This window comes from Oncorhynchus clarkii, chromosome 19 (genome assembly GCF_045791955.1).
Source record: "Oncorhynchus clarkii lewisi isolate Uvic-CL-2024 chromosome 19, UVic_Ocla_1.0, whole genome shotgun sequence".
NCBI classification, from domain to species: Eukaryota; Metazoa; Chordata; class Actinopteri; order Salmoniformes; family Salmonidae; genus Oncorhynchus; species Oncorhynchus clarkii.
The window spans coordinates 49,043,493-49,060,091 of NC_092165.1; the positions used below are offsets into that span (position 1 = coordinate 49,043,493).

A 16,599-nucleotide genomic window follows, 5' to 3' on the forward strand; every position below is an offset into this window, starting at 1 on the left:
ACACGGATATCGCACACACACTGTCTCTCTGTCTGTCTGTAAAGTTAGACAGTTCACTTATTGTATTTGGCGGCGTTGACTTTTATTCCATCTTAGTAATTTTATATTGTTATCTTCAACCAAGCAGCTTAGCAGGAAGTTATGAGCTGATTAACATTCACTTTTTGCACCTGATTTGCTATTGGTGCAGGATATGGTTATTATACCGGGACTGAAAGGAAAATAAATCTACAGGCTAAAATCCAGCAAGTATCGCTAAAATGGTATGTAGCGGTTTTATTTTAAGTGTTTGTGTGTCTTATCTTTAGCTATGATGTTCTGTATACTCTTCCAGCCTGTACCATAGTAGGAAACAGACAAACAGAGTGTGCTGGGCTTTTGTATGTATGCTACTGTGTGTACTATGTTTTTGTTTAGACAGCCTTTATGTGATGTGTATGTTTGTATTGATTCTATGGATCCTGGACTCCCTGGAGAACAGTGACTATCCTGGCTAAATAGACTATCCTGGCTAAATAGACTATCCTGGCTAAATAGACTATCCTGGCTAAATCAATGAAAATAAATTAAATGACAGAATACAAAGTATACAGACACCAAAAGAACATTGGGACAGTCTTGTTCCATGCGCATATGGGCAGTGTGCGTCATGGCTGGATATAACTTTCTTTTCACTTTGACATTATGGAGTATTTTGTGCAGATCAATGACAAAAAAAATCACAATTAAATCTATTTCAATCCCACTTTGTAACACAACAAAATTTGAAAAAATCCAAGGGGGTGAATATTTATGATACCCACTGTCTAAATTGAATAAGACATGGACGTACATTGTTGTGTTTATTTCTAGGTATGATATGTAATCCAATAGATCTTATAGAAAACTAGTATGATTTGGTGATCCTCACATTCCTTGTTTGCCTCGTTGGTTCTCATTCGACCTGTCCGGCAGTGGGATTCAAAACCTGTTGATACTGACTTGTGGGAAATTTTATTAGTCACATGCGCCGAATACAACAGGTGTTTCACCTTACAGCGAAATGCTTACTTACGAGCCCCTAACCAACACTGCAGTTTAAAAAAGTACAGATAAGAATACGAAATAAAAGTAACAAGTAATTAAAGAGCAGCAGTGAAATAACAATAGCGAGACTATATACAGGGGGGTACCGGCACAGGGTCAATGTGCGAGGGCACCGGTTAGTTGAGGTAATATGTACATGTAGGTAGAGTTATTAAAGTGACTATGCATAGATGACAACAACAGAGAGTAGCAGCGGTGTAAAAGAAGGGGAGGGGGGGTCAACGCAAATAGTCTGGGTAGCCATTTGATTAGATGTTCAGGAGTCTTATGGCTTGAGGGTAGAAGCTGTTTAGAAGCCTCTTGGACCTAGACTTGGCGCTCCAGTATCGCTTGCCGTGTGGTAGCAGAGAGAACAGTCTATGACTAGGGTGGCTAGAGTCTTTGAACATTTTTAGGTTCTTCCTCTGACACCGCCTGGTATAGAGGTCCTGGATGGCAGGAAGCTTGTCCCCAGTGATGTACTGGGCAGTGTCGCACTACCCCCTGTAGTGCCTTGCAGTCGGAGACCAAGCAGTTGCCACACCAGGCAGTGATGCAATCCGCCAGGATGCTCTCGGTGGTGCAGCTGTAGATCCTTTTGAGGATCTGAGGACCCACGGCAAATCTTTTCAGTCTCCCGAGGTCTGCCTAATGTTGTCAATACCATAGAATTAGCCATTAGAAAATTACTTTAATAGGATCTCTATGGTCATTGCCCAGGTGCTGTAGAAGCCTGATCATTTTCCTACCTGGCTGTTACCAGAGAGACATCTACACCAGTGTTTCCCAACTCTGGACAAGCACACCTGATTCTACTTGTCAACTAATCATCAAGTACTTGACAAGTTGAATCAGGTGGTTTTGTCCAGGGCTACAACAAAAATGTGTGCTGTTGGAGGGTACTTGAGGACCAGAGTTGGGAAACACTGATCTATACCATTCAGCTTGGCCTGTTTGATTTTGACAAGAATGCTATATACTATAGACTATCAGTAACATTTCAACTTACTATCTACAAATTTAACCCTAACACTAACCCTTATCCTAACCCTAAACTTAACCCTTACCCTTACACTATCCCTAATCTTAACCCTTACCTTTATTCTAAACCTTGCCTTAACCGTAACCTTAGCAGGCAGTTGTTTATCAATAGATAGTCAGTTGATTATCAGATCATTTGTTGATAGTATGACCATCTGTATAGCATCTACAGAAGAACTATCCAAATAAATTGTGATCGAATATTTACGGAATCTTAGAGGTAATAGTTGATGTTAAGGATTTAAGGTTAATGCGTTAATCAGAGAATTAATCTATTCTATGTAAATGTACTACATCATTGAGCACACCTCATATCAGGGCTCTCTAAAACTTGTTCCTGGAGCGCTACCCCCCTGTAAGTTTTCGTTCAAACCCCAGTTGTAACTAACCTGATTCAGATATTCAACCAGATAATTATTACAATGAGGCGTGCTAGATAAGGGTTGGAGCAAAGACCTACTGGACGGTGGCTCTCCAAGAATAGGGTTGGAGAACCCAGCTTTATATCAAGGACAAAAAAAAAGTGAGAGGGGAACTAACGTCTGTGGTTATTTGTACAGCTGTGCCAAAAACAACAGGTGTGTCTGTTCTCCATCTGGGTATTTATCTTTCCGTTTTTTTTCTCTGTCTCCTCCAAGAGCTCAGACAGAGTGTTGAACCGCATCGGCAGTTTTTTTTCCATAAAGAAGAAGAAGAGCCGGAGCGGTTCACTCTCAGCAGACTCAGAGGATGGATCCTGGCTGGGTCCTGGCTCTCCCGTCTCCCCCCATTCCCCTGGTTCTCCCGTCTCCCCCCAGTCCCCTGGTTCTCCTCTCTCCCCTCACCAACCTCCACAGGAAGACTGGCAAAGGACCCCCACCACCACCCGGAGAGAGGGGGAGGTAGTGGAAGCCGGAGCTGGGCCAGTGCAGGGAAGTTTGTCAGAGCTCCAGGAGGAGGGATCGGTGTTCAGTACCAGCTCCAGCCCTGGTACCTCCAGCCTAGCCTCGCTGGTGGTGGTGGACAGAGGGGACCTTTTGTTTGCAGGCAGCGACAGCAGCGGTCGTGGCAGCGTGAGGGAGGTGCAGGTGTGCAGGGCGAGCCGGGCCGAGGCAGAGGCAGACGGAGAGGCAGACAGGAATTCTTGGAATCTGACTCCCACGAACTCGTCCTCCTCCGGAGCAGACCAAGTCCCAGGGCTCAGCCCCACTGAGGATGTAGTGGGAGAGGCGAGCAGGAGGCTACAGGTACATCTGGAACAAACCACTGTGAAAGACAGAGATGGGTCTGGAGGGGGCAGCACAGTGGTCCAAAACACCCTCAGGTCGTTTGACCTCTCCCAATCTCACCTTAAGGCTGACTTCACCTCTCTGGTCACAGAGTCTAAAAAGACCTCCCTGAAAACATCTGTTGGAGGGAAGGGGAGTTACCTGGTGGGAGTGACTGTAGGCTCTCAGTCACACACCCCGTCCTCCTCAGATCCCCAGCCAGAGGGGGAGGAGGGGAAGGACAGCCCAGCCATGGGGAAGAAAAACAGGAGGAGGGCTCTGAAATCCATCAGCAGCAGCTCCCCTGAAACAGCTCCCCCCACACAGACCACGTTACATGGGGGAGAGGAGGGGACGACGCAGGACTCACCAGTGAAGCTACACAAAGCCTTGTGGGTGGAAACACAATTGGGAGAAGAGGAGGGGGAGAGGAAGGGGAAGAGGAAGAGTGTAAATTCACATTCAGTCCTGGCCATACCTATGACTGTGGCCCCTGTGGAGTACCCTGATATTGCAGGTGTCCTGGCCACTCTAACTCCTTCAGCAGTATCAGCAGCAGAGGCCAGTGGCAGAGAGCCAAAGCCAAAGCTGGCTGTATCTACAGCGCCAGCCTCCAAGGAGTCCAAAACAACAAACAAAGCCCAGCCAGAGGCGAACAGTCCAGGCACAGACTCAGAGGGCAGCACCCCTCTAGAGTACCAGATGGCCCTGAGCAAAGAGGAAAAGCACAGGAGTGTGAAACTGTCCCGCAGTGAAAAGATTTTCCCTAAGAAGGTGTATGTGAGCCCTGAGCCCAGTTTTGACGGGGACGAGCAGACAAAAACAGAGCTAGAAAATAATGACATCGCAGACTTGGCTTCAAAGATTCCTCAGAAGTCCGAGGTGAAACTGTAAGTATCTTTATTTTACATTTTCTTTGGTCTTTTTAAAGAGTGCTTTGATCCTAAAGTGAGAAAGAGAGATTGAGAGAGCGATTGAAAGATTGAGTGAGAGAAAGTAAAAAATACCTGAGCTGTGCCTATTTGTACCAAAGGAGAACAATAACAGCAGTTCTTAGTACAGCTGAAAAAGTCCTGCGTCATTAAAATGTCACATTACTTAATGTATACTTTACTTGGACTACATGATTACTGATCGTACTACTACAGGTCATCGACTATGCAACAATACTCTGTCTTCCTATGTCATTGTCACAAAATACAGTGTGCACTTTACAGCCCAGTCAGTACACTACCTTAAATTGTTAAGTCAGTTGTTCAAATGAACTGTTTTATTTCAATCAAAATGGAGCTTTACTCCATGTTTTATTTCCATCGTGAATGATGACTGATGGCAGAAGCAACTAGTCACTTTGTTTGACTAAAGGGTTTAATGAGTAGACTCAGTACAAGGCTGACAAAAGTAAGGCACACCATTCTGATATCCACATATCTTTCAGACATAGTAATGCCACAAGGCATGCTTTTTGTTGTATCATATTAATGTGATGTAGCCTGTTTTTTAGATTAAAATGCTTGGAATTCATCCAAGACTCTTCATGGATTTATTGTTCTACTGATACCTGAGGAGATGTTCTGTACTGCTGGAAGTTTTAAGTGAGAGCAGTTTTTCACAATCGGTTTGGTCAAGCTACTCAGTGCAGAAAGATTTATTTCAGGTTCACTTTGCACGTATTGCTAAAAGCTGTTTTTCCTTATCCGAATAACATGTTTATTTGGTTTTATAGTGGTTGGTATGAATGAAGTACCCTATCAATGTAGTTACAACACCTGTTTGTGGTGACAAGTTTGTTCTGCACACTAAATTATTTTACCCTCCTGTCCTCAAAGTTAATCACACATTTTCTCTCTTCTCTAAACAGCTCGCCAAGCCCCCAAAAAGTTTATGTAGACCTCAAGGAACCAAACAATGACTGTATCATCACTGCTGGGGAGATAACCAAGGGTACAGACTCTGATCAAAGACACCATGACCCCATGGCTGTAGACAGTTCCCCAACGTCCCCAACCCCAGAGCTGGATGAGGCCTCTCCAACCACAACTATGCCAGGACGTAAAACACAGCCCAACACAGGTGGTTCAAGGGTTAGATGTCAGGGGACGACCCAGGTCACCCCGTCTAAACCAGGTGACAAAGTCGGTAATGTAGCCAGTCGGTCAAAGTGCCCCCCTCCTCCGGTTGGACCCAAGTCCAAAGCTGTCCTGGGCATGGCTAAGGGAAAGGGTCTGAAAGATGGTGGAAAGGCAGGGATTTCTAGTGGGGCTCCATCACAAAGGACACCTAAAGATGGCAGTGAAAAAACAAAGGTTATGTCACCTACATTAAAAGATCAACCCACCGCAGGAAAAACAGAGGTCACCGACAGCCCCAAGTCAAAAATTCCCAAAAAGTCACAGACAGAAGCTGTATCAAAACCTCCACTGTCACCAGGCACAACCTCAGTGGTTGATGTTTCAGTGGCTGTGTCTCTACCTGTGCTTGGTTCCAAACCCCAGAAGACCCCTAAACCTAAACATTTAATGATTAAAACAGACAAAAAGCCTATCACCGAGGAGGTGAATGAAGTGGGTTCAGGGGGGAAACCAACTCCAGGGCCTGTTACGTCAGAAGAGGCATCACCTACTAAAGTACCAGTCATGTCACCTGTGAACTCAGATAAGGTAAACCTATCCAATGGGATGGAAAAAGACCCTGAGGACAACAACACTGACATAGCCAAAACAAGTGAACCCAAAGATGTCAAAAAGCAGGCTCCCACACGCCCAGACAGCACAAACAGCAGCATGATACCAAAGAACCGGTTACCCAAAGCCCCTGACAACTCTTTGTCTCTGGTCAGAAAGATGAAAGACGGTAAACTCCAAACCATCGACACAGGGAGTAAAACTACTAAGACCACTGAGAGAGCATCAGTTGTCAATAGTAGGCCTTCCACACCAACCAGCCCAAAGCAGCAGGAGCTTCCCAGCCCAGAGGAAATGCCCCCAGATGAGACAATGACCACTGAACCTGAGAAGGGTAAGACAAACTTGTCATGGATTTTGAACATGGGATATTGATAAGATTTTGTCTGCTTATTCATAGCCCCTGTCTAGCTAACACATTTTAGTTGTGTCTTTAGTGGTGGTAATGTTTCAAAATTATCCAATGGTTTAATTTCTTTGATGGACAAGAGGAATTGTAAATGTCACATATTTAAGAGAAAGGGATAGCTCTCATTTTGCAATGCATTATGAAAACTAACCAACAAACTGCTATACTAACTGTCTGACTAACTATTGTATCACCAACAGGAAGCAAGCTGCCCTGCCCTTTGCAAACAAACCTGCCCCAACAGGCCTCCAATAAGAGCACCCCCTGTGATGATGGGGACACACCCACCCCTCCCTCACTGTTACCAACCAAGCAAGAGAAACCCGCCTCCCTTGGACTTAAGAAGCAGAGTGACATCACATCTCCCACCATGGACATGACTGCTGATGATTCTGGGAAGGCTTCACCACTGAGTTTGAAAAGTCCAGTGAAAGATCCAAGTGATTCTGTGACTGTGGCTAGCAAGCGTGCAATGTTCCGTCAGGTAACTCCCCCTAAAGGCAAGCCCAGCAAGCCCCTCAAGAAATATGAGCAAACTATGAACTCTGACCACAACTATGTGGAAGCCTTAACCAATACACCACTGCAGCAGATGGGTCCTGTAAACCCAGGTGTAGTCCTGGAGAAACGCCCAACTGAACCAAGCCTCATTGTGTCTGCCTCAAGCACACCTACCCATGAGGAAGTAATATATACATCAACCAAGCCTGAATTGACTGACTACATTCATACTGACACTGAGAACCAAGCTAATCAGAAAAGTGATGAGTACAATGAAAATACTTCTACAGCTTCAGAGAAGCTCATACTTAGTGCTGGGGAAGGGATATCCAATACGAATCAGCCTGTGGAACATGGCCTGGATGTAGCAAAGGATAGCTCACCCAAAAACGCCTCCACTGTGGTTGAAAGAAGAGAGAGTCAAGATACGGCAACACAGTCACCTTTCTTTGGCTCAGAGGAAAAATCTAAGAAACTAGCTAATGCTCAAACCCCCGATATAGTACCTATTCGTAATGTCAAAGTTTCTGATATATCCATAGTGTCTGGGAAAGAGACTGAAGTACAGAAGGGGGGAGAGCCAGTGAAGGTCTCCGACATCATAACAGAGCCTGCGATTGTTCTGAAACCAATTAAAAATGGTGAGGTCCAACTGAACAAAGAGCTTCCTTCACTGACACAGAATTTGGCAGATGCACATAGCGGGCCACACAAAGAAAACAAAGAGGACAAACTGGGTGAGGCGGCAACTAAGAGCACAGTTACTAAGATGGATGCAAAACAGGAATCAAAGACCATAACTATAAAAGATCAGAAGGAGAAAGTGGCAAAACAAGAAGAAAGACCCAGCGAAGGAGCGACTAAGATATTAGACACAAAACAGGACTCAATATCCATAAGAACAAAAGCTCAGGAGAAGAAGGTCTTGCTCCTCAAAGAACCCCCTAAAACGACAAAAGCAAACCCCAAGGCTGAGCTGCGTCTTCAGCTGCCAACTTCTCTGAAGCTCCCCTCTCCCCCTAAACCTCTCCCTCTGAAACAGGAATCTCCGTCCAGCTGGCTGAACGTGGAGCGCGGCTCAAAACAGGAGCAGAAGAGGGAGACCAAGAGAAGGCTGGACTGTTCAGTCAGCGAGGATGAGAGTCTGGCTGAGATTGACAATGTGGATGACTTCATCAGGAGCATTAAGGAACTGGGCACCCCCTTTCCCCTGCCCCCCAAGAGGCACCACGACCATGCCAAGACCTCCTCGCCCCCCTTTGCCCTGCCCGCCATCAAGGAGGACCGCTTCGAGAACCCTTTTGACGCTGATGGCTTCCAGTTTGGCCTGAAAAAGAGGACAAAGGATGAAGAAACCCCGGCCATGTTGATAAAGAAACAGGCCAGGGAGGAGAAGACACAGCCAAGAAGGGCTAATGCAGAGGACAGCCTTCTCTTCAAAGCCCTCCAGTCTCCATCTAGAGCCCGAAGAAAACCAGGGTGTCAAACAGATGGGAAAGATGGAGAGGTGAAAATTAAGGTAGAGGCGAAGAGGGAAGTAGACGAGAAAGAGGAGCAAGGGGAAGAAACCGGTCAGCTCACGTCACGGCTAGGAAGGATGTCCCTACTCTCCAACCTATTGAGCTCCCCCAGGACTTCCAGAAGGAACAAAGGGGATCCTTCCTCCTCAGTCTCTAATGGTGCTCCTCCCTCTCCTACCACCCAGGGCACAGTGCCAGAAAGGGCGGGTTGGAGAAGTATGAATCCGGGCCTGAGTATGGGTGTGGTTGCAACTGGTGAGTCAATAATCAGTCCTTCCTCACCTCCTCCTCTCCCCTTGTTCACTGAGCTAAAGCTGCCAGATCCCCTGGAGCAGTATCTCAGGACAGACAAAGGATCCTCACAGAGTAGTGCTACACAGAGTACAATGGCTAGCCCTGTAATGGGCTTAGGTCACGCTACTGGACTAAAGGGACTTACCTTAGGACTTCATCCAGCCACCAACCACATCCCACAGCCCCCTCTGAATGGTCTTCCTGCAGCCAACCCCAAGGTAAGAGTCTCAGACAAGACTACATGAAGCCAACTGACAGTTTGGGGTTTTGCATCATTACTGTACTGTATGTATCTATGTTGTTTTTTTATCCATCTAAAATCTCTATAGACGGGTACTTTGTGCTAGATTGAGAAATACGTTTTTTTCCATAGAGACTAAAATTGCATGATTGAGACATAACTATGGTTGTCTCTACCTGCCCGAGTCTCTCATATTCTCTCAGTACTGCTTTACTCCTGGAAACAGAGGATTCAGCTTTACAACTAAATTAGTTCTGACCTGCAGGGCATTGTTTAATGGGCTGAGCAGATAGTTCAGATCCTGTTCACTTTGTACAGGCATCTAAAGTATCTCCATGGCAACACGCCACTTAATCAAATCAGGTCCAGCTTTGTATTTTGGAATGTTGAAATACAATAAAAAGTTCTAGACGTTTACAAGTTATGGCTCTTAGAAACAAGTCATGAATTGTTTGCAAGTAAAGACAAGAAGAGGCATTCCTCAATAAACGTTTATATATGCCTTCGCCAGAACCACTCCATTTTGTACATACATTTTAATGCTCAGACCAGGCACACAAACATGCAAATAAGCCTACTTCTCTCGCATTGTTTTGCTTACATGACTGCCATCTTACTTTCTGCCCAGCGTGTGTAGACCAATGTTGGTTTGCTCTTACACACTAATGTACAGTACATGGCATGTAGGCTGCTAACTATTGATGTTTTTAAGCTGGCAAATGTATAACTGGTAGTCTTTTGTTGAGTTATTTCTATCTGGAGGCAGTCCAGTGTTCTGCCGTGAGTACATGAAATACATAGGATACTTGTGCTTTTCCATCCCCCAGTCCCTCAGAGGAAAATGAAAGTCAGCATTCTTTCTTTTCCTTTTCAGATTCCAGAAGTGAGAGGGTTCCACAAACGGCCTGGGAAGGTACGATTGACTTTACATTCAAAACAAAATACTGCATCCACCGTCCAGTGTTTTATAGTAACACGATATGATGCAAGGTTTACAACTAGTTGTGTGTTGGGGAGTTCTACATTATTTATTCTCATATACTTTTGGTATTTTATGGTGATTATCTGGAAAGATATTTCATAAAACGTCTGCAGTATTCAACTCAGTCTATTGTATCAGAAATTGCAAGTGACAATGATACAATCACCAAGTGTCACATGTTGTAATGACCATGAGATGTACTTACTGTAAATCTCTACATCCTGTTGTAGATAGTGCTCCATGAGCGGGCTCAGTTTGAAGGAGAGGCCTACGAGGTGTTTGGGGACGTAGAGGATGCCTCCATGATGAAGCTGTCTCCTGTCATCTCAGTCAGGGTCATCAGGGGATGGTAAGACTATTTGTTGTGATTGTCACCGGTTACAACAGCCACAAAGTAAGAATTGTCTATATCGTACATTTTTGGTTGTTGCTTTTTGGTCTTAATTTAAGGTTAGGCAGAAGGTTAGTATTGTGGTTAAGGTTAGGTTTAAAATTAAATTTTAAGAAGGTAAATTGTAGAAATAGGCAATTACTTTGTGGCTGTGGTAACTAATGACAATAGTTTGTTGGGGACAAACTTCATTCCTCATTCCCTCACTCTGTATTCCATAAATTAATGCTTTATTTCATACAAATCTTCCATTTTTAACTTGTCACAATCCTCTATTACATTATTAATTGATTAATGTCTCATGTTAAAGACGCATGACAGCAACTCAATATTTTGTGACTGTTGGGAACATGTCTCTCAGTGTGTCATCACATCCTGTCCCTGTAGCTGGCTGCTGTATGAGAAGCCAAGGTTCCAGGGGCGGACCATCGCCCTGGAGGAGGGGCCCATGGAGCTGGTCAACGTGTGGGCAGAGGAGGTGACACCAGGGGCACTGGATCACATGGGTCTGCCTGTGCCAACCTCACCCATGGTCATCGGATCTATCCGCCTGGCAGTGAGGGACTACAGTCTACCTCGGATTGACCTGTTCACTGAAGTGAATGGTCTGGGGAGAATGACATCCTTCTGCGACGACACTATTGAGATCTGCTCTTATGGGAACATACAGAACACCGGCTCCATCAAGGTCCACTCTGGAGTGTAAGTTCTACCTAGAATTTTCTTCATTATTAAATTAAATTCAATATACTATACTTGCCCCAGCAAGCTTGATAATGTTCAAAAGCGTGTTGAGATGGATGATATAGGCCACTGCGCCCTCCCTAGCCCAGACGACGTTAGGCCAATTGTGCGTCACCCCACAGACCTCCCAGTCGCGGCCGGTTGCGACAGAGCCTGGGCGCGAACCCAGGGTCTCTGGTGGCACAGCTGGCACTGCAGTACAGCACCACTGCGCAGTGGCGCAGTGGTTAAGGGTGGTGGGTGCTGTACTGCAGTGTCAGCTGTGCCACCAGAGACCCTGGGTTCGCGCCCAGGCTCTGTCGCAACCGGCCGCGTCTGTGGGGTGACGCACAATTGGCCTAACGTCGTCTGGGTTAGGGAGGGCTTGGCCGGTAGGGATATCCTTGTCTCATCGCTCATCTACTGTGGCCGGCCAGGCGCAGTGCATGCTAACCAAGGTTGCCAGGTGCACAGTGTTTCCTCCTCTGGTGCGGCTGGCTTCCGGGTTGGATGCGCGCTGCGTTAAGAAGCAGTGCGGCTTGGTTGGGTTGTGTATCGGAGGATGCATGACTTTCAACCTTCGTCTCTCCCGAGCCCGTATGGGAGTTGTAGCGATGAGACAAGATAGTAGCTACTAAAACAATTGGATACCACGAAAAACAGGTAAAAAAATGTTTTTAAATTAAAAAAAGAAATGGTGTGCAAACTATAATTTTGCATTTTCACTCACTATAGTGTGTATGCGTTTCTTTTGCAACTCTTGTCATGGAGGCTGATCTTTCTTCACTTTTCTCATTGGAATTCAGGCTGGCCTGCATGTGCTTGTTGGAATGACATCATTTGCTGTTAGGAGATGTTATCTCAGTCACAAACATGTTGTTGTTTTTTGTAGACAGTACATTGGTGCTGCTACACTCTTAGAAAAAAAGGGTTCCAAGAAAGAGTTCCAAAAGGGTCTTCGACTGTCCCCATAGGAGAACCCTTTTTGGTTCCAGGTAGAACATTTTTGAGCTCCATGTAGACCCCTCTGTGGAAGGGTTCTAAATGGAACCCAAAGGGGTTCTACCTGGAACCGAAAAGGTTTCTTCAAAGGTTTATCAAATGGGAACAGCCGAATAACTCTTTTAGGTTCTAGATAGAAAAAGCGTTGCTAACGATGTATGTTGATTATTTTGTATGTAGTTTAGTGAATCTGCTCATGTCTGTCTGTCTTAGGTGTGTTGTCGAATCATAGTGCTAATGGCCTGAAATCGTATTTGGATGTGTTTTAAAGTTAATATTTACATGACAGCTGAAGAACAAGGGTGTGATTTAGTGTCTTGTACAAGTGTCTAATCTTTGTTTGTGTGTGGCCCTTGTTGCTATCCCATAGCTGGCTGGTGTATGGTGACCCAGGGTTTGGGGGTCTCTTATCGGTGTTGGAGGCGGGCGAGTACCCCTGTCCAGAGGCCTGGGCATTCCCTCAGCCCTTCATCGGATCGCTGAAAACACTCAAAATGGTACTGGATCATTATGTCATTCTTAATTATCTTTTAAAAAACACTGTCCCCTTACTGTGTATTCTACTGTTTTATCTCCATGATGCTAAAGGCCTGTGTGGTTTTCCATCTCTTACAGGGTGGGATAAAGGTGGAGCATGCTAATGAAGTAAAGGTATGCTTCCCCTCTTTGAATTATCCTGTTTTTATAGCTATTCCTATGACCATTCATATTTACATCAATGTTTAAAACCTGTTTGGGATAGCATTTTCACGTTTGGATGAAAAGCGTTCCCAGAGTAAACTGCCTGCTACTCAGGCCCAGTTGCTAATATATGCATATTATTAGTACATTTGGATGGAAAACACTCTGAAGTTTCTAGAACTGTTTGAATGATGTCTGTGACTATAACAGAACTCATATGGCAGGCGGAAACCTGAGAAAAGTCCAACCAGGAAGGGGGAAATCTGAGGTTTGTACCTCTTAAAGATCTGTGCGCATTCTTTCAACTTTTGGATAAAAAGCGTGCAAAATTTAAATGTCCTGCTACCCATGCCAGGAATATAGCATATGCAAATTATTAGTATGTGTGGATAGAAAACTCTCTGAAGTTTATAAAACTGGTTAAATCATGTCTGTGACTATAACAGAACGTGTGTAGCAGGCGAGACCCCAAGGAAAAACTGGTAAAAAAATAAAAAAATAAATCCCTCCGCCAGTTCAATGTATTGTCTATGGCAAGGGAAAATAGATAGCGCCCAGTTTACAGTTCCTACAGCTTCCACACGATGTCGCCAGTGTTGGGAATTGGGTTGAAGTTTATCCTTGGTGAAATGAAGAATAGACACTTCCTGTCAATGGGTACACGCTGGATGGATATGAAAGAGAGAAAATCGTCCATGCTTTGTTGACTTGCAGCTATTGAATACAGATCGGCCCGTGATCAATTTGATCGATTATTAACGTTTATAAATACCTAAAGTTGGATTACAAAAGTAGTTTGAAGGTTTTTGGCAAAGTTTATAGGCAACTTTTTGAATTTTAAAAAATGCCGTTGCATTTTGGAAAGCTGTTTTTTTCTGGATCAGACGGGCTATACAAATGGACATTTTGGGTATACATGGACGGATTTAATCGAAAAAAAGAACCAATTGTGATGTTTATGGGACATATTGGAGTGCCAAAAAAGAAGCTTGTCAAAGGTAATGCATGTTTTATATTTTATTTCTGGTTTTGTGTAGCGCCGGCTACGCTAATTCTTTTGTTTACACCTCCTTCAGGTATTTCGGGGGGGGTGCATGCTATCAGATAATAGCTTCTCATGCTTTCGCCGGAAAGCATTTTTAAAATCTGACATGTTGGCTAGATTCACAAGGAGTGTAGCTTTAATTGAGTACCCTGCATGTGTGATTTAATGAAAGTTTGAGTTTTAGCGAGTACTATTAGCATTTGGCGCTACGCATTTCCATTTCCTGTTGGCTAGGTGAGACGCTGGCATCTCGGTGTCTGTAAGAGGCTAATGAAGTAAAGGTATGCTTCCCCTCTTTGAATTATCCTGTTTTTATAGCTATTCCTATGACCATTCATATTTACATCAATGTTTAAAACCTGTTTGGGATAGCATTTTCACGTTTGGATGACCGTTGATTCTATACATCGTTTGATATGTTTCTAAGAACTGTAATATGAACTTTCGCCTGGACTTGCCTGCGCGTCGTGAGTTTGGATTTGTGAACTGAATGCACTAACAAAATGAGGTATTTGGACGTAAATGATGGACTTTATCGAACAAATCAAACATTTATTGTGGAACTGGGATTCCTGGGAGTGCATTCTGATGAAGATCATCAAAGGTAAGTGAATATTTATAACGCTCTTTCTGACTTCTGTTGACTCCAACATGGCGGATATCTGTATGGCTTGTTTTGTTGTCTGAGCGGTGTACTCAGATTATTGCATGGTTTGCTTTTTCCTTAAAGTTTTTTTTAAATCTGACACAGCGGTTTCATTAAGGAGAAGTATATCTCTAATTCTGTGCATAACACTTGTATCTTATATTAAAGTTTATGATGAATATTTCTGTAAATTGATGTGGCTCTGCAAAATCACCGGATGTTTTGGAAGCAAAACATTACTGAACGTAACGCGCCAATGTAAATTGAGATTTTTGGATATAAATATGCACTTTATCGACCAAAACATACATGTATTGTGTAACATGAAGTCCTATGAGTGCCATCCGATGAAGATCATCAAACGTTAGTGATTAATTTCATCTCTATTTCTGCTTTTTGTGACTCCTCTCTTTAGCTGGAAAATGGATGTACAGTATGTGTTTTTGTGACCAGGCTCTGACCTAACATAATCATATGTTGTGCTTTCGCTTTAAAGCCTTTTTGAAATCGGACACGATGGGTAGATTAACAAGAAGTTAAGCTTTAATTTGGTGTATTGCACTTGTGAATGTATGAAAGTTCTATATTTCTATAAATAAAAAAAGATTCAGCTAGCGGAACCCCTAGCCACAATAAGTTTTAAGGATACATTTTTTTTAAACAGTCTGTGAATGACAGTGGGAACTTTTAACAACTGCAATCGCCTCTTACCACAAAACTTCATAATATCCAAATGCTTGGCTTTTTTCTGGTGACATGGCTGAAGACTAGCTGTGATATGATGGGACCACATATTTTTATAGCACAGCTGTCATCCTAAGTTCTCTGTCTTATAAAATCTGTTAATTGTGAAACAGACCAACAGGCCTGTTGTTTCAGGTGGATTGACTAGTGACTAGTGAGAAAACTATGTGTGCCCCGGCAGCTCTATGGGCACATAGCACAAAAGTGTGTTGTCTCTGCATGCTGGGCTGTGGTTGCCAGTAGAGCTGTTTGTTTAGGACATTCTGGCAGACCAGATGAGGTCTAAAATGTAGAAATATGCAAACGCATTTCATAGGTTTCAAGGGGCTAATAATGTAGCAGTATGGCTCAATATCTGCTGAACATTTGTTCAACCATTAAAATAAACAATTGATTGATGGTTTAGGAAAAGTACCACCTAGCCCTCTGGGCTCAATATTGCACTGTCAGACAGGCAGTTGTGAAATGTTCTGTCCAGAGGTACAGGGCCTAGGGGGGTGGAATCTGTGGTATGAGGAGCATGCATCCCTGGGATGTTGACAGGTATGGACAAGATCACTTTGCCCACCTCAGCACATCAGCCTCAACTTTAACCCCTTCTCTCTCCTTCAGGCTCTGGTGTACGAGAGGCCGTGCTTCGAGGGCGAGTGTGTGGAGATTGACGATGATGTGTACGACTTCAGAGAGGGAGGAGAGGAGAAAGAGAGGCGGGTGGAGGAGGTGGTGGGGGAGGAGGCAGAAGGTAATCCAGTCAGAAGGAAGACTTTGTGTTCTGTGGGATCCATCAAGATCATTCGTGGACTGTAAGTACTTGTGGTTGATCTCAGCTGACATGCAGCAGGGAATAGTATTGTAATGAAATAACCCCTCCTCTGCCCATATTGACCTGCCATAACACAGATTAACCTTTTTAGGGCAGGGGTTCCGCTAGCAGAAGCACAACATATGATTATGTTAGGTCATAGTATAGCAGAAATAATAAATAAAAAAGCAAAAAGCAGAAATATAGATAAAATGAATCACTTACCTTTGATGATCTTCATCAGACGACAATCATAGGACATCATGTTACACAATAATGTATGTTTTGTTCGATAATGTGCATATTTATATCCAAAAATCTCAGTTTACAGTGGCGCGTTACGTGCAGTAATGTTTTGATTCCAAAACATCCGGTGATTTTGCAGAAATACTCATAATAAACATTGATAAAAGATACAACTGTTATTGACAGAATTAAAGGTAGACTTCTCCTTAATGCAACCGCTGTGTCAGATTTTTTAAAAACTTGAAGGAAAAAGCATAATCTGAGAACGGCACTCAGAACCCAAAACAGCCAGAGGAATATCCGTCATTTTGGAGTCAACAAAGTTAGAAATAACA

The 16,599-nt window shown here is 43.9% G+C and overlaps 1 protein-coding gene across 2 annotated transcripts in view; it reads left to right on the forward strand.

The window, feature by feature from the left end:
- Positions 1–16,599, forward strand: part of LOC139375344 (beta/gamma crystallin domain-containing protein 1-like) — a 54,837-nt gene that overhangs the window by 23,818 nt on the left and 14,420 nt on the right. Inside the window, exons 1-10 of one of the 2 annotated variants that reach the window (XM_071117040.1) lie at positions 196–263; positions 2,745–4,243; positions 5,215–6,371; positions 6,647–8,979; positions 9,877–9,915; positions 10,215–10,333; positions 10,763–11,077; positions 12,471–12,597; positions 12,716–12,751; positions 15,829–16,019. In XM_071117040.1, coding sequence (XP_070973141.1) covers positions 261–263; positions 2,745–4,243; positions 5,215–6,371; positions 6,647–8,979; positions 9,877–9,915; positions 10,215–10,333; positions 10,763–11,077; positions 12,471–12,597; positions 12,716–12,751; positions 15,829–16,019 — 5,819 coding nt within the window. In that variant the 5' untranslated portion in view covers positions 196–260. Of the gene's footprint in view, positions 1–195; positions 264–2,744; positions 4,244–5,214; positions 6,372–6,646; positions 8,980–9,876; positions 9,916–10,214; positions 10,334–10,762; positions 11,078–12,470; positions 12,598–12,715; positions 12,752–15,828; positions 16,020–16,599 lie in introns of those variants that run through there. The other variant, XM_071117039.1, reaches the window with a different exon arrangement.